Genomic DNA, 27925 nt, shown 5'->3' on the forward strand with positions numbered 1-27925 from the left:
GATGACATTTCAAAATAGATGAAGGCTTACAACCTTTTGCATTTAAGGAAGGTATTTTGATTTATTTGGGCTCTAAAATTTCATAGTGTTAACTATAAACTCAGAGGAAAATGAGTTTATTGTGGAGGCAAAGCTGGGTAGTTTATGATTTTTGGAGTTGGAATTGCATATAAGAATAACATGGCACACATAGCTTATAAGTGAAATATGAATCATTTCTACAACATTCCTGAAAAGGGGTAATAGTCATGTGGAGCTCATTACCTCTGCCCCCTTAATTTTCAGACAAATGTTAGTACATTATTCCTTATACTGAATTAAAACTTGTTTCTTGGTAATTTACAACTATTGATTCCCAGTTCTGAAATCTGGAAAAAAAATTTGATTTTTCTTCCACATGAGAACCCCTCATGTATTTGAAAATAGCAAGAATGATCTATTTCTTTCTCTCTATCATCCTTTCAAAAAAGGAAGTATTGAGTAATAAGGAGGAAGTAAGAAGAAGTCATCAAATTTGGTAGGGAGAGGTCATGGAGATCTTGGACAGAGCAGTTTAAGCAGAGTTGTAGGAATGGAAGACAAATTTGTAGGGGGCTAAGGAGAAAATGGGTAGTGAGAAAGCATCAGCTTTAGATTTAGAATTATTAAGGAAGGAATTTGGTAGTGAAATAGTCATAATTACTAATAGAAACATTTGTGTCGTGTTGTAAAAATAGTCATGCACTTTGCACATTTTATCTCATTTCATCCTCACAACTGCCTTATGAGGTTGATGCTACTATTATCACCCTCATTTTATTGTCAGTCAGTCAATAAGCATCTATGAAATGTTTATTATGTGTCCAGCATTGTGCTAAGTTCTGGGGATACAAAAAAGAAGGCAAAAACAGTCTGCCTTCAAAGAATTCATGTTCTAACATGAGAGACATAACTACATAAATAAAAGATATGTACAATACAAATGGGAATCGATAGCAGAGAGAAGGCTTAGAGGAGAGAGTGGGACTAGAAAAAGGCTTCCTTCAGAAGATATGGTTTGTGATAAATCTTGAAGGAAGCCAGAGCATCTAAAGGGCAGGGCATTGTAGGCACGGGGGACAGCCAGTGCCAAAACACATAAATAGGAAATGGAGGGTCATATGTGAGGAAGAGTAAGCAGACCAGTGCATTTAGAAGGCAACATATGTGGAGCAGGGAAAACTGTAAGAAGACTAGAAAGGTAAGAAAAGGTAAGCTTGACAAAGGCTTTAAATGTTCACCAAAGGAATTTTTATTCATCCTATTAAGTAGGGAGCCCATTGGCGTAGGGGAGTGACATGGTCAGACCTGCATTTTAGGAAAACATTTTGACAGCTGTGAAGAATCATTGGAATAAGAAGAGACTTGAGGCAGAGGAACCCATTAGAATACTATCACACTTGTCCATGTATGAGGTGGTGGGGACCTATACTAACTAGGGTGATGTCTGTGTGAGAGGAAAAGGCAACATAAAGAGATGTTGTGAAGGTAGAAATGACAGGGTGGATATATGGGGTGGGTGACAGTGAGAAGTTAAGGATGACCCTGAAATTATAAGCTTGAGAGAAGGGGAAGATGGTGGTGTCATCAATAATAAAGTTGGGAAAAGAGGAGGATTTTGTGGGTAAGGTAATAAATCATGTTTCGGACATGTTGAGTTTGAGATGCCTACAAGACATCCAGTTTGAGATATCCAAAAAGCAGTTGGTGAAGTGGGACTGAAGATCATGCTAGAGATTAGGTTGACTATGTAGATCTGGGATATAGAGATGAAGTTGGACATATAGATCTGGGAACCATCTGCATAGAAATGATGATTGAACTCATAGGAGCTGATACTGCCAATGAGACAGTATAGAGGGAGAAGAGAGCCCACAACAGAGCTTTGGGAGACACTGATGAATAGTGAGTGCATATTAGATGAAACTCAAGCAAAGGAGACTAAAATGTGGTTACAATCTAATTAGTGAAAAGCTAGGAACGAAATCTAATTCCTAATTCCCAATGCCATTCCCTTTCAAAATGTCATGCACTTAGGACATTGACTGCTAGAACATAGAATATAGAGCCAGGTAGATTGTTAGAGTATAGATATTTAATTAGATAGGACACTAGAAGCCATGTGAAAAATCAAAGGATTGGACTGAAATTGATGATTCTTGTCCAATTTTCTCTTTTTGTAGATGAAGAAACTGAAGTCCAAAGAGGAAGTGTCTTGTCAAATAACACAAAACCTAGAAAAGTTATCATGTGAATTTCTTATCTTATCATATGGGTCACAATGGATATTTTATTGGTGCTAAATCAGAATGCTAATCATTGCTAGGTTCCTTGAGTAGTAATATATCTTATGTGCAATTTTTACCACCCCAACCCCTTTTACAATGCCTAGTACTGTGTTATGTTCTTGATAGTTTTTCTTCATTGATTTACTGAAGGGAGAGAATGAGAGATTGACGATGTGGGAGAGGGTAGGTATTAGTATTTAACTGAATTAATAAACCAGAGTGACTGAGATCTACTCATGAACTCACCCTTTCTCCTTCACACAAGGCCCTCTGACTTCACATTCCTACCATGAGTTGCTCCTCCAATGCCTCCCATACTCCCACATTCTTGCTAGTGGGGCTGTGGAGAGGTGGACCCCCCAATCATCTTCTTTTTCCACTGTTCTTAGTTGCCTATGTGGCTGCTGTAATGGGTAACTTGATGCTGGTTCTGCTCATCTCTTGGGACTCACAACTTGGTGCACCCATGTACTACCTTCTTCGTGGCCTCTCTGTAGTGGATGCAGGACAGGCCACAGTTACTTTGCCTCAGCTGTTAGCCCATCTTGTCTCTCCCCAATCAGTCATCCCTGCAGCCCGTTGCCTGGCCCAGTTTTTCTTCTTTTATCTGTTTGCTGTCACAGACACACTAGTGGTGGTTGTCATGGCACTGGACCATTATGTAGCCATTTGTGACCCACTGCACTACTCAGCTTTGATGAACCACCATGTTTGTGACTGCCTGATGGCTTCCTGCTTGATCTTGTCCCTGTTCCACTCCATTTTGCATTCAGGGCTCTTATTGCCTCTTCAGTGGGCTGGGGATAGTGGGGGTACTGTCTACATTCCTCACTTTTTCTGTGACCACTGGCCCCTGGTTCGGGCATCCTGTTCTAACACCCAATACAATGTGCTGGCCATCTTCTTGGAGGGTAGCTTATTTGTGACAGGTCCCTGTGCTCTCATCCTATTCTCTTATGCCCGTATTGCAGCTGCTATCTTCCGCTTGCACTCAGCAGCTGGTCACTGGAGGGCTGTGTCCACTTGCAGCTCTCACCTCACCATGGTTTGCTTCCTCTATGGAACTGTCATTTGGGTCTACTTCCAGTCACCCTCCCACAACTCCCCAGAGCAGGACATGGCAGCTGCTGTGATGTATACAGCTATTACTCCTCTGGCCAACCCATTTGTTTACAGCTTCAGAAATAAGAATGTTAAGAATGCTCTCCACAGACTTCTGAGTTCCAGTAGAGTGAACCCCCAGTTGGATTGGCCCTGACACATATGGGCATCCTTATAGCAGATCTATTCCAAGGAGTTCATGGATCCATGTGCATACCAAACATTGCCATGGTGGTCTTAGCTCCAGCAAAATATTCATTCTGATTCAGTATAATGAATAAGCAAATGCACCTTCTGAAGCTGAATACAAATGTACCACACATGTATGTGAGTTTGGTTTTCAGAGATATAAAAATAGATATAGATAGGTACTGTTGTGATTAATAAAATGAAAAATAACTATAAAAAGTATTTCTGAATTCAAAGAATTTTTAGTCATCATATATTTTTACAATAAATTAAGGAGTTAAATTAACAATTAAGGGTGTATGTGCCAGGCACTGTGCTAGGTTCTGGGGATGCAAATGCAAAGAATGAAAAAAATCATTACTCCAAAAAAAATTACATTTCAATTAGAGAGACAACAAGTACATATATAATTACATACAGGATGAAGGTAAAGAGAATAAATATGAAATAGGGAGCGATGGCACTAGCATTTGGGATCACAAACAATAATGCAACTACTATAGTATGAGGTTTTTTATGTTAAAAAGAACCTTCATACTCAAAGGTTGGGAATCATTGATCTAGAACTCAGTACTTTTATTGGTTATGATAGATCTATGAAAGATTAGTGTATCCATTAGAACTAGGACTTCCATAGAATAGGACTTCTGTTGAAGCTTATCCTATTCATAGAATTCATAAGTCTGCTAGACTGCAAATCTCTTTGGTCATGGCTTCAGAAAATCTCAATGTCAGAAGGGACTGAGGAGCCATCAATTACAATCTATACCTGGACTAGAATCTCTTCTGCAACATAACCAGTAATTAAGAACCAAGCTTTTCCTGAAGATCTAAGGGAGCTTGGAGGAGGAGATGGAAAACCTTCCATATCCCACATTTGGATACCTTAAATAATTAGGATTTTTTTCTTTTATCTAGCATAAATTTTATTTATGCTTTCCCCCAGTTTCTCTTGTTCTGACTGTTGTGGTCAAGCAAAATCAGTTAGTCTCTCTTCCACATAAGTTAAACTTAAATACTGTTATTATATACCTCCTAATTTTTTTCTCCAAGCTAAAATCCACTTCATTCTACACAATGCTACCATTTTGCTATTTAAATTACCAAAGTAATTTTATTAAGGACATGTCTGACTGTGCAAATAATATTCACAAATAACTCCAATCACTTTCTAGAAGTTCTAGGATAAAATATAAACTCCTCTGTTTTGCTTTTAAAAGTACATTAAATAATAATTTTTGAATTAGTAGCTTTAAAAATAATCTGGCCCCAGTTTACCTTTCCAGACTTATTACTCCCCTTTCAGCACTGTGTAATCTAACCAAACAGGCATTTTCACTATTCCTCCCTCATGATGTTCTATCCCCCATCTCCATGACTTTGCATCACTGGTCCCCATGCCTGGAAGAGTAAGGTACCTTCTTACCGCTGCCTCTCACAACCCTGTTCTTCCTTTAAAATGCAGCTTAGTCATGGGTAGGCAAAGCTGACATAATGAAAATGACAACTTTAACTAAATTAACTTACTTATTTAGGTCCATACTGATCAAACTACCAAAATTATTTTATAGAGCTAGAGAAATAGTAAAATTCATCTGGAGGAAAAAAAGGTCAAGAATATCAAGGGAATTAACAAAAAATTTGAAGGAAGGTGGCCTAACAATACTTGAGTAGAAACTGTATTATAAAGCAGTAATCATCAAAACAATCTGGTATTGGGTAAGAAATAGACTGGTGGATCACTGGAATAGTAATCTATTATTACTAATTACTAATATAATTACTAATACTAATGTAAGCAATGCATTGAAATAAATGACTAAAGCAATTTAGTGTTTGATAAACCCAAAGAACTAAGCTTTTTGGACAAAAAACTCACTGTTTGACAAAATCTGTTAGTAAAACTAGAAAATGGTGTGGCAGAAGTTAGGTATAAACCAACATCTCACACTATATACCAAGATAAATTCAAAATGGATACATGATTTAGACATAAAGGGTGATACCATAAGCAAATTATGGGAGCATGGAATAGTTTATGTGTCAGATCTATAAATAAAGGAAGAATTTATGACCAAACAAGATAGAGAACAAGATGGAAAATGGATAATTTTAATACATTAAATTAAAAATATTTTGCACAAACAAAACAAATGCAGCCAAGATTAGAAAGAAAATAGAAAGCTGGAGGAGTACCTTGACCACAAGTGTCTCTGATAAAAGCCTAATTTCTCAAATATATAGAGAACTGACTGAAATTTGTAAGGATAAAAGTCATTCCCCAATTGATAAATAGTGAAAGAAGATGAACAGGTAGTTTTTAGACAGAAATCAAAGCTACCTATAATCATAGGAAAAAATGTTCCAAATCATTATGGATTAGAGAAATACAAATTAAAACAACTCTGTGGTACTACCTCACACCTGTCAGATTAGCTAATATGACAGAAAAGGAAAGTAATAAATGTTGGAGGGGATATGGGAAAATAGGGACACTGTTGGTGGAGTTGCGAACTGATCTAACCGTTCTGGAAAGCAAATTGGAACTATATTTGAAGGGCTATAAAACTGCACATCCTTTGACCCAGCTATATCACCATTAGATATATATCCCAAGGTGATAAAATAAAAAAGGGGAAAGAACCTATTTATACAAATATATTTATAGCAGTTTTTTTGTGTTGGCAAAGAATTAGAAATTGAGGGGATACCCATTAATTGGGGAACAGCTGAACAAGTTGTGGTATATGATTGTGATGGAATAAGCAGGATGATTTCAGAAAAAAAAATTGAAAGACTTACATGAACTGATGCAGAGTGAAGTGAATAGAACTAGGAGAACATTGTACACAGTAATAGCAATATTGTATGATGACTAACTGTGAATGATTTGGCTATTCTCAGCAATACTACGATCCAAGACAATTCCAAAGGATTCATGATGAAAAATGCTATACACCTCCAGAGAAAGAACTGATGTAGTCTGAACAGAGATCAAACCATGCTGTTTTTCACTTTATGTTTTTCATGGTTTTTTTGTATGTGTTTTATTTCATATGACTAACATGCAAATAAGTTTTGAATGACTGTACATGTATAACCCATATCAAATTGCATACTGTCTCAGGAAGAGAGGGAGGGAAAAAATTTAGATTTCAAAATTTTAAAAAATGAATGTTAAAAGTTGTTTTTACATGCAATTGGGAAAAATAAAACATTACTTTAAAAATAAAATGCAGCTTAATCACTAACTTCTACATGAAACCTTTGCTGATCCCCCAACAGCTAGGCCCCTTCTTTTCAAACTACCTTGTATTTAATTACTTTGTGCATTTCTGTGTGTATATAAGTAATAGATTTGTATTTATGTTGTATATATTTTCATATACATGTATTTGTTGTCTTATCCATTAAAATGTAAGATCATTTTGAGCAGAGAGGACAACTAGGTAACACATTGGATAGTCTAATCTTGGAGTAAGGAAGACATGAGTTCAAATCTAGCCTCAAACATGTACTTGCTGAGACCTTTGGAAGGCACTTAACTTCTGTCTACCTCAGTTCCTCATCTGTCAAAAGGGGATAATAATGGCACTTACCTCCCAGGGTTGTGAGACAAAATGAGATTTGTAAAAGTGTTTTGCAAACCTTAAAGCACTATATAAATGTTAGCTGCTATTATTACAGCTATATTATAGAGATTATTTCATTCTCTGTCCTTGTGTCTCTAGAATCTAGGACAGTGTCAGGCACATAGTAGTACACATTATCCTTAATAAATACTTGTTGGTTGATTGATACTCCTTACATTATCAATGTCATTTCCAAAATGTGTTGTCAGGAACTGAACACAATACTGCAGAAGTATGATGGGGCAGACAACAGCAGGATTATTACTTCCCTAATGCTAGAGGTAATATGAATATTTATTAGGACTTTTCAGACCTTTGAATCCTTCACAGAACCCAGTACTTGTTTTTGTATATAATAAATGCTCATTAAATATTTGATGAATTGAGTACATTTTTTAGAAAATGTTGTATGTACATGACTATTTTATCTATATACTGGAACTAGGTTGTTCCATTTTCACTTTAAAGCATTCTCTGAAGGACTCAATGTGGAATTGTGAAAAGAGTGTGAGATTTGAAGTCAGAGTATGTGGATGCAAATCTCAGCTTTGTTTCTGACTTTCTGTGTGACCTTTGAAAAGTCTACTTTCTCTCTCTGGGCTTCATTTAGCTTTTTGGTATAACTAGGTGGTTAACTCAAAAGTTCTTTCCAGCCCCAAAGCCTAGTAACCTATGATCCTATAGCTATACATCTACACACACACACACACACACACACACACACACACACACACACACACTTCAGAAAGTATACTTTCAATAAGATGCATGTGTTCCACCCTGGATCTTTATCCACCTATGAGGAATTAAGTAATCCATCACAACAGACATTTCTATCGTATCTTAACTAGTAGCCTGTTCTCAAGGAACTTGTAGCCATATCTTCTACATCTTAAGATCCTCCAAAATGCCTTGAATAGTGCCTTATTCATGATAGGCACCCATTAATTGATGAACAAATGAACTTATATATCCCCAAGAATTATATGTATATTCTTTAGAACCACACAAAAATAGAATGTCACAGTCTTAAGTAAAAAGTAAGTATTGGGGCTAGGACTTGCACTCAAGTAGTCTGACTTAAAGTATAATACCTGAACATTTCCAGCCCAGCCATCTCTACTTGGACTCCTATCTTCACTCTCTTCCCACTGGAAAACTGAAGACTCTTTGGGATTGAATAGGCCAGCTTTGGCCTTAACTTGCTGGGTTCTCAGACTCTATAGTATTTCCTGCACCTCTTCAGCCTTTCTACTTTCAAGTGTTTTCTTCCACCAGAAGGTAAGCTCCTTGAGGGTAGAGACTGTGTAGTATATTTTTGTTTGTATCCCCAGTGCTTAACATGGTGCCCAACATATACTAAGTATGTAATAAATGCTTTATCTTATCTAACTTCAATAATGTTTTCATTAAACCACACTAGAACTAGCTCTCCTTAAGAAAGAGCCATGGTTACTCAATTCCATTTAAAAACATTTATTAATTACTTACTATGTAGAAGCCTTTGTACTAGACACTGGGAAATACAAACATATGCTCTTTGCCCTCAAAGATCCTCATGAGCTAAGATGTAATTAAAGGGAGACAACAAAATGCAAAAATGTCAGTATCACTGAGAAAGAAGTAGGCCCCACTGGGGCTCTGGAAAGGACCTAAACAATTAGAGAGGGAAATCATTCCCTTAGTTTCCAGAGAAGTTCCTTTGTTTCTTTGTTCAATGAACCACCATACCCTTCACTGTCTGAAGAAAATCAGGTAAGCAAGAAATAAGCATTTATTAAATTCTTAGTATGTACTAAGTACTGTGCTAGGTTCTAGGAATACAATGAGAAATATAAAAGTCAAAAGCTTCAGAAATTTTACGTTGTTACCAGGAAGATTCCCAGAGAAAAAAGTAAATGTATGGACAATAAATTTTTGAAACATTTCACAATACTATGTATTATAATCATTCATTCTTTTTTCATATATGCCTTCATTGAACATTTATTTGCAAGAATAATTTTTTTGTTCATACATGCTTTCATTGAACAGATTCTCTACTGTGAGAAAAGTATTGTCCTAGTCACCAAAGGAGAGAAAATTTCAATGACTTTTGCCTTCATGAAGTTTTAGATGGGTATGTTCACAGATAATTATAATGCCCAGGATTCCAAGATAAATGCATTAAAGTTCACTTTATTTTTATGGGTCATGGTGTGATTTACAATAAATAATTTATTTAATCTTTGCAACTCAATTGAGGATAGGAGTGTAGGCTATCACCACTCCTGTTTTGCAGATGAGAAAATGGAAGTTCTGAATGGGGAAAGTAACTTACTTAAGGACCCACAGCTAGGTCAGATCTTGGACTCAAATCCAATTTTTTGACTCATCTACATCAAGTTGTTTCTTAAGAGAGCAGTATGATGACTAAGTGCCTTCTAAACATTAGATTATCCCATTTACACTTCCAGGTATAAATAGGAATAATAAATCACTTTGTAAACTTTATTGAAATCTAGAAATGTGAAGTTTTCAGTTCCTCCTCCAACACACTCTAAGTTCCAAACTGATCTACATTCTATCCCTTGAACACACCTTATGCTATCCTTTCTTTGTGTCTTTTTTTTTTCTTGATGTTTCAAAGGCTGGAATGCTCTTCCTCTTCTTCTCCCTTTTAGTTCAAGAGATCAGGAGATAATTGAGCACAGATAAAGTCCAGAGACTAGATACCCAAGACTAGACTATGGACTTGAGTCCCTTGGGAGAGGGGAAACCTGTCTATCTAAATATTCCTTCCCAGTGAATAATTTAGCCCCAAAGATACCAGCAGTTGGAAGTAGAGCAGTAAGGACTTAGGAGTGCAGGGCCAGGGAATTTCCTGGACAATGCCGCATTCTTGGATCAAAGGTCCTGGAAAGAAGAGGACTTCCATTTAATTTGTTGAACCAACAATCCCTGAGAAGGGAAGCAACCACGTGACTCAGAGTTGGAGGAGCAGCAAGAGACTGAACCATCATGTGGAGTATCAAGATCCATCTTGTCCTCTAGTACTATTGGTTTGTGGCATGCTTCCTGAGTATTCAGACATTAGTCAGACACTACTGGGTGCCGGCATGTGGTTACAAAGTGATGGGGAGTTGGAGATTGGTTAGTTGAAAATAAAGCTCCTCTGTCTCCCAATTAGATCCCCAGTCCTTACTCTACAAAAAAAGTATTTGTGCTTATAACCCAGACCTCCAGGATAAGATATCCTCAGAGCAGCGGGGAGAAACAATTTTTTCTGAATATGTAGGTATTGTATTGGCCATGGAGGGAATGTCACCTCATGTGTTCCTGGTAAAACAAAAGACAGAAACATGACCAAGTTCAATGGATAAATCTTAACTTGTCTCATTTTATTTCCCTGTGCTCCCTTCAGTCAGATAAGGGAATGAAAATATGTGCTAGCCACCATGTATGTGGACTTCACAGAACTCTTAGCTGCTGAGACACATTTCAAAACTAACTCCCAACCACAATCGTTTTCCGGTTCAAATCATGTTGGGCCCCATTGACCTGATTTACAATCTCACTTCATCATCTTATCTTTTTTAAATTCCTTTTCCTCTGTTACCCTAACAGAAGAGGGATTTCCTCCCCACCTCTCCCTCAAACTATCAGAAGTAATTGCCAAGTGCAACAGTCAGCGAATTGAAATGATAAGTGTTTATAATTTTTGTGTTTTCCTGTGGGAAATAATTTCTGATCCTTTGGTTATTTATATTTCTACATTAATCTCTATGAAGTAGTACATAGATGGAAGGAAAACTGGGCTTTGAGGCAGAAGGCCTGTTTTCAAATCCCAGATCTGCCCCCTTATTATCTATGTTATACTGGAGGAGTCACTTCATCTCTTGGAATTCAGGTTTTCCCCTGCAAAATGAGAGGCTTCTACTACATGATCTGCAAGGTTCATCCCAACTGGCTTCAAAGTATCTTGTATTTATCGATTTGTGTAAATATAGCATTCTCCAATCCAAATGAAAACTCCTTTAGGATCAAGACTATGTTTCATTTTTGTCTTTACATCTCCTGTGCCTAGCACAGTTCCTTGTATGTAGTATGTACTTAATAAATAAATGCCTGTTGAATTGAACTGAGTTTCTACCCATTATTTAAACGCCACTGAAACATCTACATCCTCCACAAAATCTTTTCTGATTCCTGGTGATATTGCCTTTCTTAACAAAAGTGTCTTGTATCTACTTTGTATTTCTTTTGTATACATGTTTATTTACCATATTTCCCAATTTATATAGGCTCCTACAGGGCAAGGAACTGTTCCATTTCTGTATATGTGTCCCTATCACATAGCACAGTGCTTGGAAAATAGTTGTCATTTAGTAAATACTTGTCAATTAATTGACTTTCTGCCTTGGACTTCAAATAGTAACTTTTCCCTCCTGCATACCTCTGACACATTTATTATGTAATTTTAAAAATATAAGTATTTATGTTGGTGTCTCATTTCCTTCATAGATTGTACATATCATGAGAGTAAGGATAGTATCTTATTTAAATGCTGTAATGACCTCATTCTCTATCATCCAGTTCTGCACATGGTAGACATTAATAAATATTTGTTGAATCAATTAACCAATTTTAATCAAGTTCCATTGTTTACAATGGTGGATTTTCTAATGGGTGAGTATGATGAAGAAGAGCAGTGTGATGTAGTAGATAGAGTACTGGCTTTAGAGTCAGAAAGACATGGGTCTGAATCACATTTCTGACTCATAATTGGCTGTGTAACCATTGGCAAGACATTTATCCACTCAGAACTTCCAGGTAACACTTTAAAATTATAGGCTACAGAAAAGTGGTTAACATGCGACAGCAGGTTGAATTTCCACACTAGAAGTTCTCTTCATCAATGAAGTAACATGCACAGACTTTTTTTTTTAAGTATAAAGAAATAGTCAATGGAAAAAAGGCTCCTTTGTAGTTTATTATGCCAGAAATCTTTGATCCTCTGCATTGTTACCTCTGTTGTAGCTATTCCTTTCTAATTCATTTCATTCAACTCCCCCCCCACCCAAGTCCTTAAATCAGACACTGTAATTCTTTGGGCCTGTGCAAAGGATAACAGCAATTTTAATAATAGCAATGGTTGACATTTATTTGCATAGAATTTTATAATATACAAAGAATTTTATATATTTCATCTCATATAAAGAATTTCAGAGTGGAAAGGAATATTGGAGGTCACTGAATCCAACCTATACCTAAACAGGAATACCCTTCATAATATACCTATATAAGCTCAGTAACAGTCTGGTGGAATAGATAGTGCTAGTGTTATTATCTCCATTTTATAGGTGAGGACACTGAAGTTTAAGTAATTGAGTGATTTGTTTAAGTCTATAGAGATATTAGCAGGGCCTCAACTTGATCCCAGGTCTTCTGAGCCCAAATCCCAAGCACCCTCTTCTCTTAATCTGAGACAGGGTTATGTTTAAACAAAGCTTCTTTATGTCATACAATGTCAGAACTGGAAGGTGCCTTAGAGGTTATCTAGCTCAGCCTTCTTATTTTGCAAAGTAGAAAATTAGTTACAGGATGCATGATATCACAACATTGAGGCAAAATTTTGGGGAAAGTTGGGACAAAATAAAGAAGAAGAAAAAAAGGCTTAATTTGTTTTTTTCCACAATGCTTTAGAAACTGGATTCATAGAAACCTTACAGCATCACGTTATCGGCCAATCACTTTCAATTGAATGTCTACTGCAGTGATCTGTTGGAAAGAAAACTTTGAGGAGGAAGACCTGTTTTCAAATCCTAGTTCTGCCCCTTATTATCTATGACATCTTGGAGATGTCCCCTCTCTTTGGAATTCAGGTTCCTCCATGCGAAATGAGAACATTGAACTACATGATCTCCAAGGTTCATACCAACTCTAAAATCCTAAAAAGTAATAGTGGGTCATAGACAACACAAATGTAGTTGGGGAAGTTTCTCAGGCATAGAATTGTTTAGCCCCAAGCCAGCCTCTCTATTACTCTGGCTGTGATTTTATATTTAAATTCTTAACTCGTATCTCCTTTTCCCAAACTAAAAGGTGATGTTTGGTAATGATAAACTAGAGGAATCACTTAAGTTATTAAAGGTGATAGATGGTCAGATGACAATAATCTCAAATCCCTCTTTTAAAAACTATTTTATATCTCAGAGGCTATGACTGATCTACACGTCAGTCAAGGAAGAGATATAGCTATAGAGAAATTCATGGGGAAAAGCCTGGGAGTTTTATTGGAGTGAGAAAACTCATTATAAGTCAACAGTTTGCTACAGCTGCCCCAAACCAATAATTCAATCTTAAGCAGAATAAGTAGCACACAGAGTGAGGGAGGTCATGGTTCCAATGTCCTTTGACTGCTCACTTGCCATATCTTGCATGTTATGTCCTGGGCTCCACACTTTAGGACTATAGGAGAGGTAGAAGCTGGAGTGTGTCCAGAGGAGGGACATCAGTGTTATAAGGAGATTAGAAAATAGATCATATGAGGATTTTTTAAGGAAATGGGGTATGTATGTGTCAAAAGCAAAACATATATGTGTGTATATGTTTTTATATGGGAGGGGAGTATGAACACTATCTGAAGATATCTGAAATTGTTATAGGAAGATGGATCAGACTTGTTCTCGGTCCCTCAGACAGACCTAGGAATAATGGATCTAAATTGGAAAAAGGCATTTTGGGGCTAGATATAAAGAAAACTTCATAACAGTAAGAGCCATTCAAAATTAGGATAAGCAGCCTTTCATAATGGGGAATTCATTATAAATTGAGGAAACCCATTTCACTTTTGGATAGTTCTAAGCATTGAGAAGTTTGTATATATGTTGAATTAGAATCTGTCTCCTTGTAACTTCTACTGATAGATTCTAGATATGCTCTCTGGAATGACTCACAACAAGTCTAATCCTCCTAGGTAACAGTCTTCTAACGTTTGAAGATAGCTACCCTGTCTCCTATAAGTCTTATGTTGTCTTGGCTAAGTATCCTTAGTTTCTTCAACTGCTCCTTATTTGGCACCATTCTTATCATCAATATCTTTTGTAGTATGTTGTGGAAGAAATTCCTTTTCAGGGAAAAGTTGGACTAGGAGGCCTCTTTAGTCCTTTATGACTCTAAGATTTTCTTATTCTGATTCCAGATATATTCTAGTTTATAAAAAATGAATCCACGGTAGCCTTAAAAGTCATTGCTTGCTATGCTGGGAAGTCTGAGTTCTGAGAGTCAGGGTCAGTTCCCAAAAGAAGAGTGTTCCCTTGTTGTAAAGCTTCCTTATGGCCCTCTTCATGTCTTTGATCCTCAAGCTATAGATAAAGGGGTTCAGCATTGGGGTCACCACCATGTACATGGCTGCAAAAGCTCTCTCTTTCCAAGTGGAGCTAATGGATGAGGGACACAAATAAACCCCAATTGCTGAGGCATAGAACAGGGAGACCATGGAGAGGTGGGAAGTACAGTTGGAAAAGGCTTTGTGTTTTCCCTGTTGAGAATGGATTTTCAGTATGGCCAAGAGTATATAAATGCAAGACACTAAGATACACAGAAAAGGCCCAACAAGTAAAGTACCAGACACTAAGAATAGCATCAGTTCATTTATATGAGTGTCTGAACAAGCTAGTTTTAAGAGTGGAATCAGAGATCACAGTAGAAGTGGGGTATGGTATTAGGACCACAAAAGACCAGACGATCCAGTAAGAGGATGTGTAGCAGGGCATGAATAACAGTAACCACCCAGGATACTGCCACCGTCAAAATACAGTGTTGGGGACTCATGGCAGTGGCATAAGATAGGGGACAACTGATGGCCATGTAACGGTCATAGGCCATGACAGCCAAGAGGAAATTGTCCAGATGTGCAAGTAGGCCAAAGAAGTAGAGCTGTGTCAGGCACCCACCATAAGAGATTTTTTTATTTCCTGATTTAGTGTCAACCAGAATCTTGGGGACCATAGTAGAGGGAAAACTCAAGTCAACGAAGGAAAGGTTTGCCACAAAGAAATACATTGGTATATGGAGGTGGGCATCAAATATAATGGCCAGGATTATGGTCAAGTTCCCAACTAGAGTGACCAAATACATGCCCAGGAACAGTCCAAAGAAGATCAGTTGCTGCTCAGGTCTCTCGGAGATTCCCAAGAGAAAGAATTCAGAGACACCAGTCTGATTTCCTTTGTCCATATTTTTGGTGTTCTTCTGGAGACAAATATAATATCAAATTTTTAAAAATGAACAATTCTTTTTTGAAGTCATATTGAACTTATGCTTTAATGTTTCTTTTTAATATCATTTCTTCTAACAATTTGCATTACTTATAATGAATAACAAATTCTGCATTAAAGTCTTTCCATATTAACTCATAATATTCCCTTCAAATATTTGGAGTGCTGTAATATAGAAGAGAGAGTAGACTTATTTTTTTGACCCTACACTGGCATAACTAAGATGATGGGATAGAAATTACAGGGCAGCAGACATTGATTCAGTGTCAAACATTCAGAGCTGTCCCACAAGGTTCAATTTTTAATCATATATTCATCACCGGAGAGGTTCAAGCAGAGGGTGATGAGCAATTGTTGGGGATTTTATAGAGCAGATTCATCAATTTGGGTTGAAGTAGATGGACTCTGAGGTTCCTTCTGGTCTGATGATCTATAGTCTTAGTCTCTGTTCTGAGGCCCTTTCTAGCTCTAACATTTCACATTTCATATTTTAATAGTCTTTTTTACTATTTCTAACACTCTACTTTCTAGGTTCCCTTTTAGTTCTAACATTCCATGTTATATTCTAAATCCCACATTTTAAAGTCCTATGATTTGATGAGTAGACAAGCGACAAGTTCATTCTGTGCCTCTGGAGTGTCCTTCTTACCAGTCACTCTTTGATCAAGTTCCTATTGTTCATGTTGGTAGGAAAGGAGACACTAAGAAGGAAGGGTGAGGTGGCCTCTAGTGTCAAGATCTTGTCTCCATCTCAGGAAAGACACCTAGTACCAGAGTAGAATTTCAACATGTTTTATTCTTAAGGTTAGTGATTTACTAAGATCCAGCCTGAACCGGTTATTTCAGGTTTTAGATACCTGAACAGGTATCTCAGGTTGACTTCCCCAGTGGAGCAATGGGGCTGGGTAGCCTGAAAGGGGTGTGCATATAGTTGCTCTAATTCCCTTGAAATCATGTTGCCTGCCATAAAAGAAGTGCACAGCTAAGCATATACCCACCCTCCCCAATTAATTCCAGTTACTCCATATTGCCTCCAGAATCAAATAGAAAATCTTCTGTTTGACTTTTCAAATCCTTATAACCTAGCCTTTTCCTACTTTTCTAGGTTTCTTATTCCTTGCTGCCACCACCTCCTCACCCCACACTGTACTCTGTGATTCAGTGACACTGACTTCCTTGTTGATCCTCACACATGACACTCCATTTTCTAAATTGAGGAATTTTTATTTGCTGTTTGCAATGCCTAGAAATCTCTTCCTTTTCTTCTCCACCTTCTAATTTCCCTGGCTTCCTTCTCAGAAAAGGTCTCAAATAAAGTTTCATCTTTTGGAAGAAGCATTTCCTGGCCCTTCTTAATGCTAGAGTTTTCCCTCTGTAGATTGTCTCAAATTTCTCTTGTATATAGCTTGTTTGTGCATTGTCATTTGCGTATTTTCTCCCATTAGACTGTGAGGTACCTGAAAGCAGAGATCATCTTCTACCTTTCTTCATACCTCAGAGCTTCGCATATAGAGGGACCTTGATAAATGTTCATTGACTGACTGATGACAAAATGAGGACAAATTCATTCTCTCTCTTGTCTTATTCCAACATATATTATAGTCCATTAATTCTCCATGAGGATTCCTATGTTATCCTATTTACAGTTTAAGGGTTTGGGAACATCCTGAAAGACATGTTTAATTCCTCCTCCAGACTGCTTCTCCCTCTACTTACTGCCACCTGATGATTTTTAATGGCTTATCTTTTGAGTGGTAAGAATGGCTGTTTAAGTATGGACATCCAACCAGTCAGGGATACACAGCTTCATACGTATCTGAACCATAGGAACTTAGAGATGGAAAGGATTTTAGAACACAGAATGCTAGAGTTAGGAGGTACCTTGGAACATTAAATATAGGAAACCTTTGCATCTAATGCTCATATAGTCCAACACTCTCATTTTACTAGTTATTAAGCCGAAGCTCAGATACATAAAATTGCTTTTTCAAAGTATTAAGTCTCAGTCACTGGATAGTAATTAGCAGAGTCAAGACTAGAATTCTAATACTTAGTCCAATAATCTTTCCATTGTATCATGCTACCTCCCATGACCACTGTAAAGTTAGAATAGTCACCACTAGACAACATTTGATCTTGAGCCATGAGGATAAACACTCACTGAACTGAGCTGGGCAGGGCAAAGCTTCTGCTGTTACAGTTACTGGGAGGAAGTTGAAATCTTCTGCTTTCAGTTCATTTCAGCTCAGTCACAAATTGACGACTTCATGTCTGAGAACTAGTTGAATGGAGAATATGTGAGAGTATCTGAAGATGATTAGAGGAAATCAATGGGGCTGAGGGATTTTGAGTGGCTCCCTGGTCTTTAGCCATTATGATTGTGCTGGCACTTGAGAAGGGGCATTATCAGCATTCAGGCTTGAAGTGGTTTCCATGGAACAATCCCCAAGAACTTATTATTAGAGGTAACTAAGACCTGTGGGGGTACCCATTCCTGAGAGAACACAGAAGGTGGAGAAAAATCATAGAGTAAATTCCCATTCTTCATTGAATTGCAGGTTGACCTTGGGAAAGGCATTCAATATCTCTTTGCCCAGGAATCCTCATTTGTGATATAAAGAAATTGAATGAGATTATTTCTGAAGCCCATTTTAACTTAAATCCTGTGATTTTATACTTCTCTCTGTTTCAGCTTTCTTGTCAGAAAAACAATGCTGCTAATAATAATTTCCATTTGTATATAGATCTTTGGTTTACAAAGTACTTTTCTCATAACAAATCTGTGAGTGCTCACACATTTACTCACAAAAATATTCACAAGAATTATCCCCATTTTATAGATGAGCAAACTGGGGATGAGTATAAATTATGGAATCAAAATCCTACATCTAGGAATCATCTTCAGGACCCAAGCCCAGATATTCTGACTCTTTACAATATGCCACACTGTCTTTTTTTATTAATTTATTTTGATTTATCAATAATCACTTACATATGCTTTTGAGTTTAAAATTTTTCTCCCCCTTCCTCCCCACCACCCTCCCCAAGACGGTGCTCAATCTGATATAGGCTATACATTTACATTCATATTAAATGTATTTTCACATTAGTGATGTTGTAAGTAAAAATTAAAACCAATAGGAGGAACCATCAGAAAGAGGAAACAAAACTCAACAGAAGAGAAAAAAAATAGCAATTCGACTTCCATAGTTCTTTCTTTGGATGTGGATAGCATTTTCCATCACAAGGCCTCTGGAGATGTGATTGCCAGGAAGGGTTAAGTTTATCAATATTAGTCATCACACAACATGGCTGTTATTGTGTACAATGTTCTCTTGGTTCTGCTCACTTCACTCAGCATCAGACCATACAAGTCTTTCCAGGTTTTTCTGAAGTCAGCCTGTTCATCATTTCTTATACCACAATAGTATTCCATCACATTCATATATCACAACTTGCTCAGCTATTCCCCAATTGATGGGCATCCTCTCAATTTCCAATTCTTTGCCACCACAGAAAGAGCTGCTATGAAAATTTTTGTACATGTAGGTCCTTTTCCCATTTGTGTGATCTCTTTGGGATATAGCCCTAGAAGTGCTATTGCTGGGTCAAAGGGTATGCACATTTTTATAGCCCTTTGGGCATAGTTCCAAATTGCTCTCCAAAATGGCTGGATCATTTCACAACTCCACCAACAATGCATTAGTGTACTAATTTTCCCACATCTTCTCCAACATTTATCATTTTCCTGTTTTGTCATGTTGGCCAATCTGATAGGTGTGATGTGGTACCTCAGAGTTGTTTTGATTTGCATTTGTCTAATCAATAGTGATTTAGAGCATTTTTTCATTTGACTATAGATGGCTCTAATTTCTTCATCTGAGAACTGTCTGTTCATATCCTTTGACCATTTATCAATTGGGGAATGGCTTGTATTCTTATAAATTTGACTTAATTCTCTATATATTTTAGAAATGAGGCCCTTATCAGAGAGACTGATTGTAAAAATTCTTTCCCAATTTTCTACCTTCCTTCTAATCTTACTTGCATTGGCTTTGTTTGGGGAAAAACTTTTCAATTTAATGTAATCAAAATTATCTATTTTGCTTTTCATAATGTTCTCTATCTCCTGTTTGGTCATGAATTCTTCTGTTCTCCATAGATCTGACAGTTAAACTATTCCTTGCTCTCCCAGTTTGCTTATTGTATCAGCCTTTATATCTAAATCATGTACCCATTTTGACTTTATTTTGGCATATGATGTGAGATTTTGGTCTATGCCTACTTTCTGCCATACTCTTTTCGAGTTTTCTAAGAAGTTTTTTTTTTTCAAAGAGTGGGTTCTTATCCCAGAAGCTGGGGTCTTTGGGTTTATCAAATAATAGATTACTATAGTCATTGACTACCGTGTCTTGCATATTTAACCTATTCCACTGATCCACCACTCTATTTCTTAGCCAGTACCGAGCAGTTTTGATGACTGTTGCTTTGTAATACAATTTAAGATCTGGAATGGCTAGGCCATCTTCCCCTGCATTTCTTTTCATTAGTTCTCTTAATATTCTGGACCTTTTGTTCTTCCAAATGAATCTTGTTATTATTTTTTCTAACCCTATAAAATAATTTTTGGTAGTTTGATTGATATGGCACTGAATAAGTAAATTAGCTTAGGTAGAACTGTCATTTTTATTATATTAGCTCAGCCTACCCATGAGCAACTGATGTTTTTCCAATTATTTAGATCTGACTTTATTTGCATGAAAAATGTTTTGTAATTGTGTTCATCGAGTTCCTGGGTTTGTTTAGGGAAGTAGACTCCTAAATATTTTATAATGTCTACAGTAAGTTTAAATGAAATTTCTCTTTCCATCTCTTGCTGTTGGGCTTTGTTGGTAATATATAGAAATGCTGATGATCTATATGGGTTTATTTTATAGCCTGTAACTTTGCTAAAGTTGTTTATTATTTCAAGTAGTTTTTTACTTGATTCTCTGGGATTCTTAAAGTATAACATCATGTCATCTGCAAAGAGTGATAGCATTGTTTCTTCTTTGCCTATTCTAATACCTTCAATGTCTTTTTCTTTTCTTATTGCTAAAGCTAACATTTCTAGTACGATGTTGAATAACAGTGGTGATAATGGACATCCTTGTTTTACCCCTGATCTTATTGGAAATGCTTCTAGCTTGTCCCCATTACATATTATGCCTGCTGAAGGTTTTAGATGGATGCTATTTATTATTTTAAGGAAGACTCCATTTGTATCTATGCTCTCTAGTATTTTTAATAGGAATGGGTGTTGTATTTTGTCAAAAACTTTTTCTGCATCTGTTGAGATGATCATGTGGTTTCTGTTAGTTTTGGTGTTGATATGATGAATTATGCTGATAGTTTTCCTTATATTGAATCAGCCCTGCATTCCTGGTATAAATCCTACCTGGTCATAGTGTATTATTATTTTTTTAATATTTTTATTTTTAACATGTGTTTTTAAAACTTTGGGTTACAAATTTTCTCCCTTCCTCCCTCCCCACCCACCCTCATTGAAAAAGCAAGCATCTATATACAGGTTATAGATGTGTAGTCATGCAGAACACTTCCATAGTAGTCCTGTTGTGAAAAACTAAGTATATTTCCCTTCATCCTATCCTACCCCCCATTTGTTCTATTCTCTCTTTTGACTCTGTCCCTTCTTAGAAGTGTTTGCTTTTGATTATCCCCTCCCTCATTCTGCCCTCCCCTCTATTGACTCCCTGCTCTCTTGTCCCCTTCCCCCCTTATTTTCCTGTAGAGTAAGATAGATTTCCATACCCCATTGTGTATGTTACTACCTCCTTATGCCAAATCCTATGAGAATAAGATTCACTCATTCCCTCTCACCTTCCCCCTTTTCCCCTCCACTGTAAAAGACTTTTCTTGTCTGTTTCATGTGAGATATTTTACCTCATTCTACTTCTCTTTCTCCTTCTCCCACTATAATCTTCTGCCACCTCTTAATTTTATTTTCCAGATATCATTCCTTCATCTTCAACTCACCCTGTGTCCTCTATCTATCTATCTATCCATACAAATGTATAATTTTTCCCTCCCCCATCCTAATACTGACAAAAGACTCACAAGTTACAGGTATCATCTTTCCCTGCAGGAATGTAAACAGTTCAACTTTAATAAGTCTCTTATGATTTCTCTTTCTTGTTTACCTCTTCCATGTTTCACTTGAGTTTTGTATTTGAAGGTCAAATTTTCTATTCAGCTCTGGTCTTTTCCACAGGAATGTTTGAAAGTCCTCTATTTCATTGAATGACCATTTTTTACCTTGAAGGATTATACTCAGTTTTGCTGGGTAGGTGATTCTAGGTTGTGGTCCTAATTCCTTTGACCTCCGGAATATCATACTCCATGCCTTCCAGACCCTTAACGTAGAAGCTGCTAAATCTTGTGTTATCCTAATTGTGTTTCCACAATACTTGAATTGTTTCCTCCTGGCTGCTTGCAATATCTTCTCCTTGACCTGGGAATTCTGGGATTTGGCTACAACATTCCTAGGAGTTTTCTTTTGGGGATCTCTTTCAGGAGGTGATCATTGGATTCTTCCAATTTCTATTTTGCCCTCTGGTTCTAAAATATCAGGGCAGTTTTCCTTGATAATTTCTTGAAAGATGATGTCTAGGTTCTTTTTTTGATCATGGTTTTCAGATAGTCCAATAATTTTTAAGTTCTCTCTCCTGGATCTATTTTCCAGGTCAGTTGTTTTTCCAATGAGATATTTCACAATCTCTTCTATTTTTTCATTCCTTTTGATTAGTGTTATAGTGCCTTGATTTCTCAAATTCTTCTACCTTCCAATTTCTTCATTCTAGTTTTTAAGGAAGCATTCTCTTCAGTAAGCTTTTGGACTTACTTTTCCATTTGGCCAAGTTTGCTTTTAAGGGCATTCTTCTCCTCATTGGCTTTTTGGACCTCTTTTGCCATTTGGGTTAGGCTATTTTTAAGGTGTTATTTTCTTCAGTATTTTTTGGGGTCTCCTTTAGCATCACTCTCAGTTTTTCCTCTACTTCTCTTACTTGCTTCTCAAAATCCTTTTTGAGCTCTTCCATGGCCTGGGACCGATTCATATTTTTCTTGGAGGCTTTGGATGTAGGAGCTTTGGCTGCGTTGTCTTCTTCTGGTTGTATGTTTTGATCTTCTTTGTCATCAAAGTAAGATAATATAGTCTGACTCTTTTTGCACTGCTTGCTGATCCTGGTCAATTATTTGAGTTATAAACTCTTTGTTAAGGTAGGAGTCTGTTTCCAATGTGGAGAACGTACTGTCCCAAGCTTCAAGGGTTTTGTGCAGCTGTGTTCAGAGACACTTCTAGGGACCTGTAAATTTTCAGTTCTTCCAAGGTGGTATGATCAAGGGCAAGGTGTTTACTTCTTTCCTGGCCTGTGCTTAGGTCTATGAGCACTCTTTTCTGTCTTGGAGCTGTGAGGAAGCTTTCCTCTCCACAGCCACTACAGCCAGCACTCCTCCTCATCCCAGGACCGCCACCCAGAACTGTGATCCAGATTTAAGCATGGGCAAAGGAAGAGAATCCTGCACCAGCAGAGAGATCCCTGAAATCCCCTTCTGATCAGCAACTAGATTCCCCTTCAGTCTTTGGGCTGGAAGCTCAAGAGGCAGCTGCTGCCCCTGCTGAGGTCAGGGGCTGGAGCTGAGACCACCGACTTCTCTCTCTCCCCGCTGACACAGACTTTTCCCACTGACCTTCCAAGTTGTCTTTGGCGTTCATGGGTTGAGAAGTCTGGAAACCACCACAGCTGCCTGTGATTCAGTCCTCTGAGGCTTGCTCCAGCGTTGCTGCAGCCTGCACGCCCATGCCAAACTGCGCTCCTCTCTGTGCCCAGCGTGATCTACCTTTCTGATCAGCCATCCAGGCTGTCTTGGGTTGGAAATTTGTTTTGCTCTCTCTTTTTGTGGGTTCTGCTGCTTTAGAATTTGTTTAGAGCATTTTTATAGGCATTTGGAGGGGTTTGGGGGACTGCTCAAGCAAGTCATTGCTTTTACTCCACCATCTTGGTTCCACCAGTCCATAGTGTATTATTCTTGTGATAAGTTGCTGTAACCTATTTGCTAATATTTTGTTTAAAATGTTTGCATCTATATTCGTTAGAGAAACTGGTCTATAATTTTCTTTCTCTGTTTTGACTCTTTCAGGTTTAGGTGTCAGCACCATATTTGTATCATAAAAAGAATTTGGTAAGATTACTTCTTCACCTATTTTACCAAATAGTCTGTATAGTATTGGAACTAATTGTTCTTTAAATGTTTGATAGAATTTGCATGTAAATCCATCTGGCCCTGGAGATTTTTTCCTAGGGAGTTCATCAATGGCTTGTTCCATTTCTTTTTCTGAGATGGGGTTATTTAGGTATTTTACTTCCTCCTCTGTTAATCTGGACAATTTATATTTTTGTAAATATGTATCCATTTCACTAAGATTGTCAAATTTGTTGGCATATAGTTGGGCAAAATAATTCCTAATTGTTGTTTTAATTTCCTCTTTGTTGGTGGTAGCTTCACTCTTTTCATTCTTTGGTTTTCTTCTTTCTTTTTTTAAATTAGATTAACCAAAGGTTTGTCTATTTTATTGGTTTTTTCATAAAACCAGCTCTTAGTTTTATTTATTAGCTCAATAGTTTTCTTAATTTCAATTTTATTAATTTTTCCTTTGGTTTTCAATATTTCTAATTTGATATTTAATTGAGGATTTTTAATTTGTTCTTTTTCTAGTTTTTTTAGTTTTATGCCCAATTCATTGATCTCCTCTTTTTCTATTTTATTCAGGTAAGCATTTAGAGATATAAAACTTCCCCTAAGAACTGCTTTTGCTGCATCCCATAAGTTCTGTATGTTGTCTCATTATTATCATTCTCTTGAATGAAATTATTGATTGTTTCTATGATTTGTTGTTTGACCCAATCATTTTTTAGGATTAGATTATTTAGTTTCCAATTATTTTTTAGTCTATCTTTCCATGGCCCTTTATAACATATAATTTTTATTGCATCATGATCTGAAAAGGATGCATTTAATATTTCTTCCTTTCTTCATTGCACTGTGAGGTTTTTATGCCCTAGTACATGGTCAATTTTTGTGATGTGCCATGTACTGCTGAGAAAAAAGTATATTCCTTTCTATCTCCATTCAGTTTTCTCCAGAAGTCTATCGTACCTAAGTTTTCTAATGTTCTATTCACCTCCTTAACTTCTTTCTTGTTTATTTTGTGGTTAGATTTATCTAGTTCAGAGAGGGGGAGGTTGATGTCCCCCATTAATATAGTTTTGCCGTCTATTCCTGTAACTCCCTGAACTTCTCCTCTAAGAATTTGGATGCTATACCATTTGGTGCATATATGTTTAGTAATGATATTACTTCATTGTCTATGGTGCCTTTTAGCAGGATGTAGTTTCCTTCCTTATCTCTTTTGATAAGATCTATTTTTGCTTTTGCTTTGTCTGAGATCAGGATTGCTACCCCTGCTTTTTTTTTACTTCAGCCAAAGCATAATATATTTTGCTCCAGCCTTTTACCTTTACCCTATATGTGTCACTCTTTTTCAAATGTGTTTCCTGTAAACAACATGTTGTAGGATTATGGTTTTTAATCCACTCTGTTATATGCTTCCATTTTATGGGAGAGTTCATTCCATTCACATTCACAGTTATGATTACTATCTGTGTCTTTTTCTTCATCCTTTCCCCCCATTTATGCTTTTCATTCTCTTTTCTCCTTTCCCCCCCTCACTAGTGTTTTTCTTTTGACCACTGCCTCCTCCAGTCCCACCTAGCTTCTATTATCCCTTTCCCTTTTCTTCCCCTTTACCCTTACTGCTTCTTCCCTCCCTTCTATACCCCCTCCCTTTTCTTTCCCCTTTTCCCTCCTACTGCCTATAGTGCAAGTTAGATTTCTATACCTAACTGATTATGTTATTCCCTTCTTGAGCCAAATCTGATGAGAGGAAGGTTCAAACAATGCTCATCCCCCTCCCTTCTTTACCTCTGCTCTAATAGGTTTTTGTGCCTTTTCCTGTAATGTAATTTACCCTTGTCTGCCTCCTCCTTTCTCAGGACATTTTCTTAGCTCAGACTAATCCACTTACTCGGATCCATTTAACCCACTTGATTAAATTTTTTTTTATCATTACATCAAAGTCAACTTATATCCACCCCCTTTATGTATACTCCTTTAACATGGTATAATAATAATACAGTTCTCAAGAGTTGCAAGTATCATCTTCCCTTGTAGGGATGTAAACATTTTGCCATTATTAACAACATATTGTATCTTTCTGTCCCATTCACCTTTTTATATCTCTCTTGAATCTTGTACTTGATGATCAAATTTTTTGTTGAATTCTGGTCTTTTTATCAGGAAGGTTTAGAAGTCCCCTATTTTGCTGAATATCCATTTCATTCCCTGAAAAATCACACTCATTTTCACTGGGCAGTTAATCCTTGGCTGCATTCCAAGTTCCTTTGCCTTATGGAATATCATGTTCCACACCGTACAGTCTTTTAATGTGGAGGCTGCAAGGTCCTGTGTGATCCTGACTGTGGTTCCATGATATTTAAATTGTTTCTTTCTGATTTATTGCAGTAATTTCTCTTTAATCTGGCAGTTTTGGAATTTAGCTATTATATTCCTTGGCTTTTTCAATTTGGGATCTCTATCATGTAGGAAGTGGTGGATTCTTTCTATAGTTATTTTGCCTTCAGCTTCTAGGATTTCACAGCAGTTTTTCTTTCTGATTTCCTGAAGGATAGTGTCCAGGCTCTTTTTTTCATCATGATTTTCAGGTAGGACTATAACTTTTAAATTGTCTCTCCTGGATCAATTTTCCAGGTCAGTTGTTTTACCCATGAGGTATTTTATGTTTTCATCTATTTTTTCATTTTTTTGTTTCTGTTTGACTGATTCTTGCTCTCTCAGAGAGTCATTAGTTTCCATTTGTTCAATTCTAATTTTTAACATATTGTTTTCTTCTGTTAGATTTTGTACTTTCTTTTCCAGTTGGTCAATTGTATTTTTAAGGGATTTGTTTTCTTCAGTGTACTTTTTTTCCAGTTGGCCAATTGTGTTTTTTAGGGACTTGTTTTCTTCAGTGTACTTTTTTCCCCCAAATGGCCAATTGTACTTTGTAAGGACTCCTCTACCTCTTTCATTTGACTTTTAAAATCCTTTTTGAGCTCTTCTAAGAAGGCTTTTTAGACTTCAGACCAGTTCATACTCCCTTTTGATGTTGTAGATATGGGTTTGATGACAATGTCGTCCTCTTCAGAATTTCTGTCTTGATTTTCTCTCTTCTCATAATATGAATCTATTGGTTAGTACGTTTCTTTTAACTCATGGTGTTTCTTTCTTTCCTGGCCTTTAAAGAGATTAAGCTCTCCTGCTGGGGAGCAGAGGGCACTGACCCAAGCTTCTTGTGTTGGGAGCCTAGGTCTTGGGTGCTGGCTTTGTGTGCTGGGGCCTCTTATGCTGGCAATTGGAGGCTGTAGGGTTCTGGCAGCTTATCTGGTGTTGGGCTGGAATCAGCAAGGCTGGGACTTCTAGGCAAATCTAAGTTGCCTGCTTTTCCTTTCCTTTAGCTTTGGTTAGCTCCTTTTAGATGGGTGCTGCTGGGTGTTTATCTGCCTGGGGCCCCTAGCAGTACTGCCTCCCTTAGTTCTGTTGAGGCACTGGGAGACTCCTTTGCTGTAGAATGCTGAGACACCTGGTGGTTTTCTTAGCTGATTTCCACCAGTTCCCCCACCCTCACTGAGGCACTCGGAGGTCCAGCTGTTGGTGTCTGCCTGCTCGACCACCTGGGCTTCAGGATCTCCTCCTGGTTGGCAGTTGGAGGCTGTAGTGTACTGGCAGCTTACCTGGTGTTGGACTGGAATCAACAAGGCTGGAACTTTTGGGCAACTCTAGGTTGCTTTCTTCAGCTCCTTTCAGATGAATGCTGCTGGGTGTTTAATCCGCCTGGGGCCTTTTGTAGTGCTGCTTCCCTTATTTTTGCTGAGGCACTGGGAGACTCATTTGCTGTAGAATGCTGAGGCACCAGAATCTCCCCCTGGTGTGCGAAAGTGGGTCTTTTCACTAACTGGCTGGGCAACTCCCGGTTCCGTACTGCTCCCCTTCCCCCAAGGTAAGAGGGGCCTTTCCAGTTAATCCCTCTAGTTACCTGGGCTACTGCACTGCTGCACACTGTCTTTCTTCTGGTTCAGCTGTTCCAGGGTGTTTTGTGGGGTGATATTTTCTGGGTTTTCAGAGGTTGATAGGGGAGGGTGAGATCGACTACCTTTTTACTCTGCCATCTTGGCTCCCAGAAGCATAACTCTTACACTGTCTTTAATAACCAGTCCCCTTAGGGCATGGGAAAGTAAATGTAGTTTTTTTTCATCAGAAA

At 37.5% G+C, this 27925-nt stretch overlaps 2 protein-coding genes across 2 annotated transcripts; one reads left to right on the top strand and one right to left on the bottom strand.

Annotated features, from left to right (window-relative positions):
- The first annotated feature begins 2595 nt into the window (after nt 1–2595).
- Nucleotides 2596–3564, top strand: LOC114046991 (olfactory receptor 1B1-like). The gene has a single exon (XM_027867634.1). It carries the CDS (start codon nt 2596–2598, stop codon nt 3562–3564), a length of 969 nt encoding a protein of 322 aa, XP_027723435.1.
- A 10892-nt stretch (nt 3565–14456) lies between these two features.
- LOC114046992 (olfactory receptor 24-like) lies at nt 14457–15448 on the bottom strand. Its single transcript, XM_027867635.1, is given in 2 exon segments — nt 14457–14906; nt 14909–15448. Coding segments are annotated over 2 exon segments (990 nt in total).
- Between the last annotated feature and the right edge of the window lie 12477 nt (nt 15449–27925).

Source organism: Vombatus ursinus, unplaced genomic scaffold (assembly GCF_900497805.2).
Source record: "Vombatus ursinus unplaced genomic scaffold, bare-nosed wombat genome assembly UNPS02014786.1, whole genome shotgun sequence".
Classification (NCBI taxonomy): Eukaryota; Metazoa; Chordata; class Mammalia; order Diprotodontia; family Vombatidae; genus Vombatus; species Vombatus ursinus.

What these genes read in the sequence shown, in the direction of transcription:
- LOC114046991 (XM_027867634.1), top strand. Translation starts at nt 2,596, where the DNA reads ATGAGTTGCTCCTCCAATGCCTCCCATACTCCCACATTCTTGCTAGTG.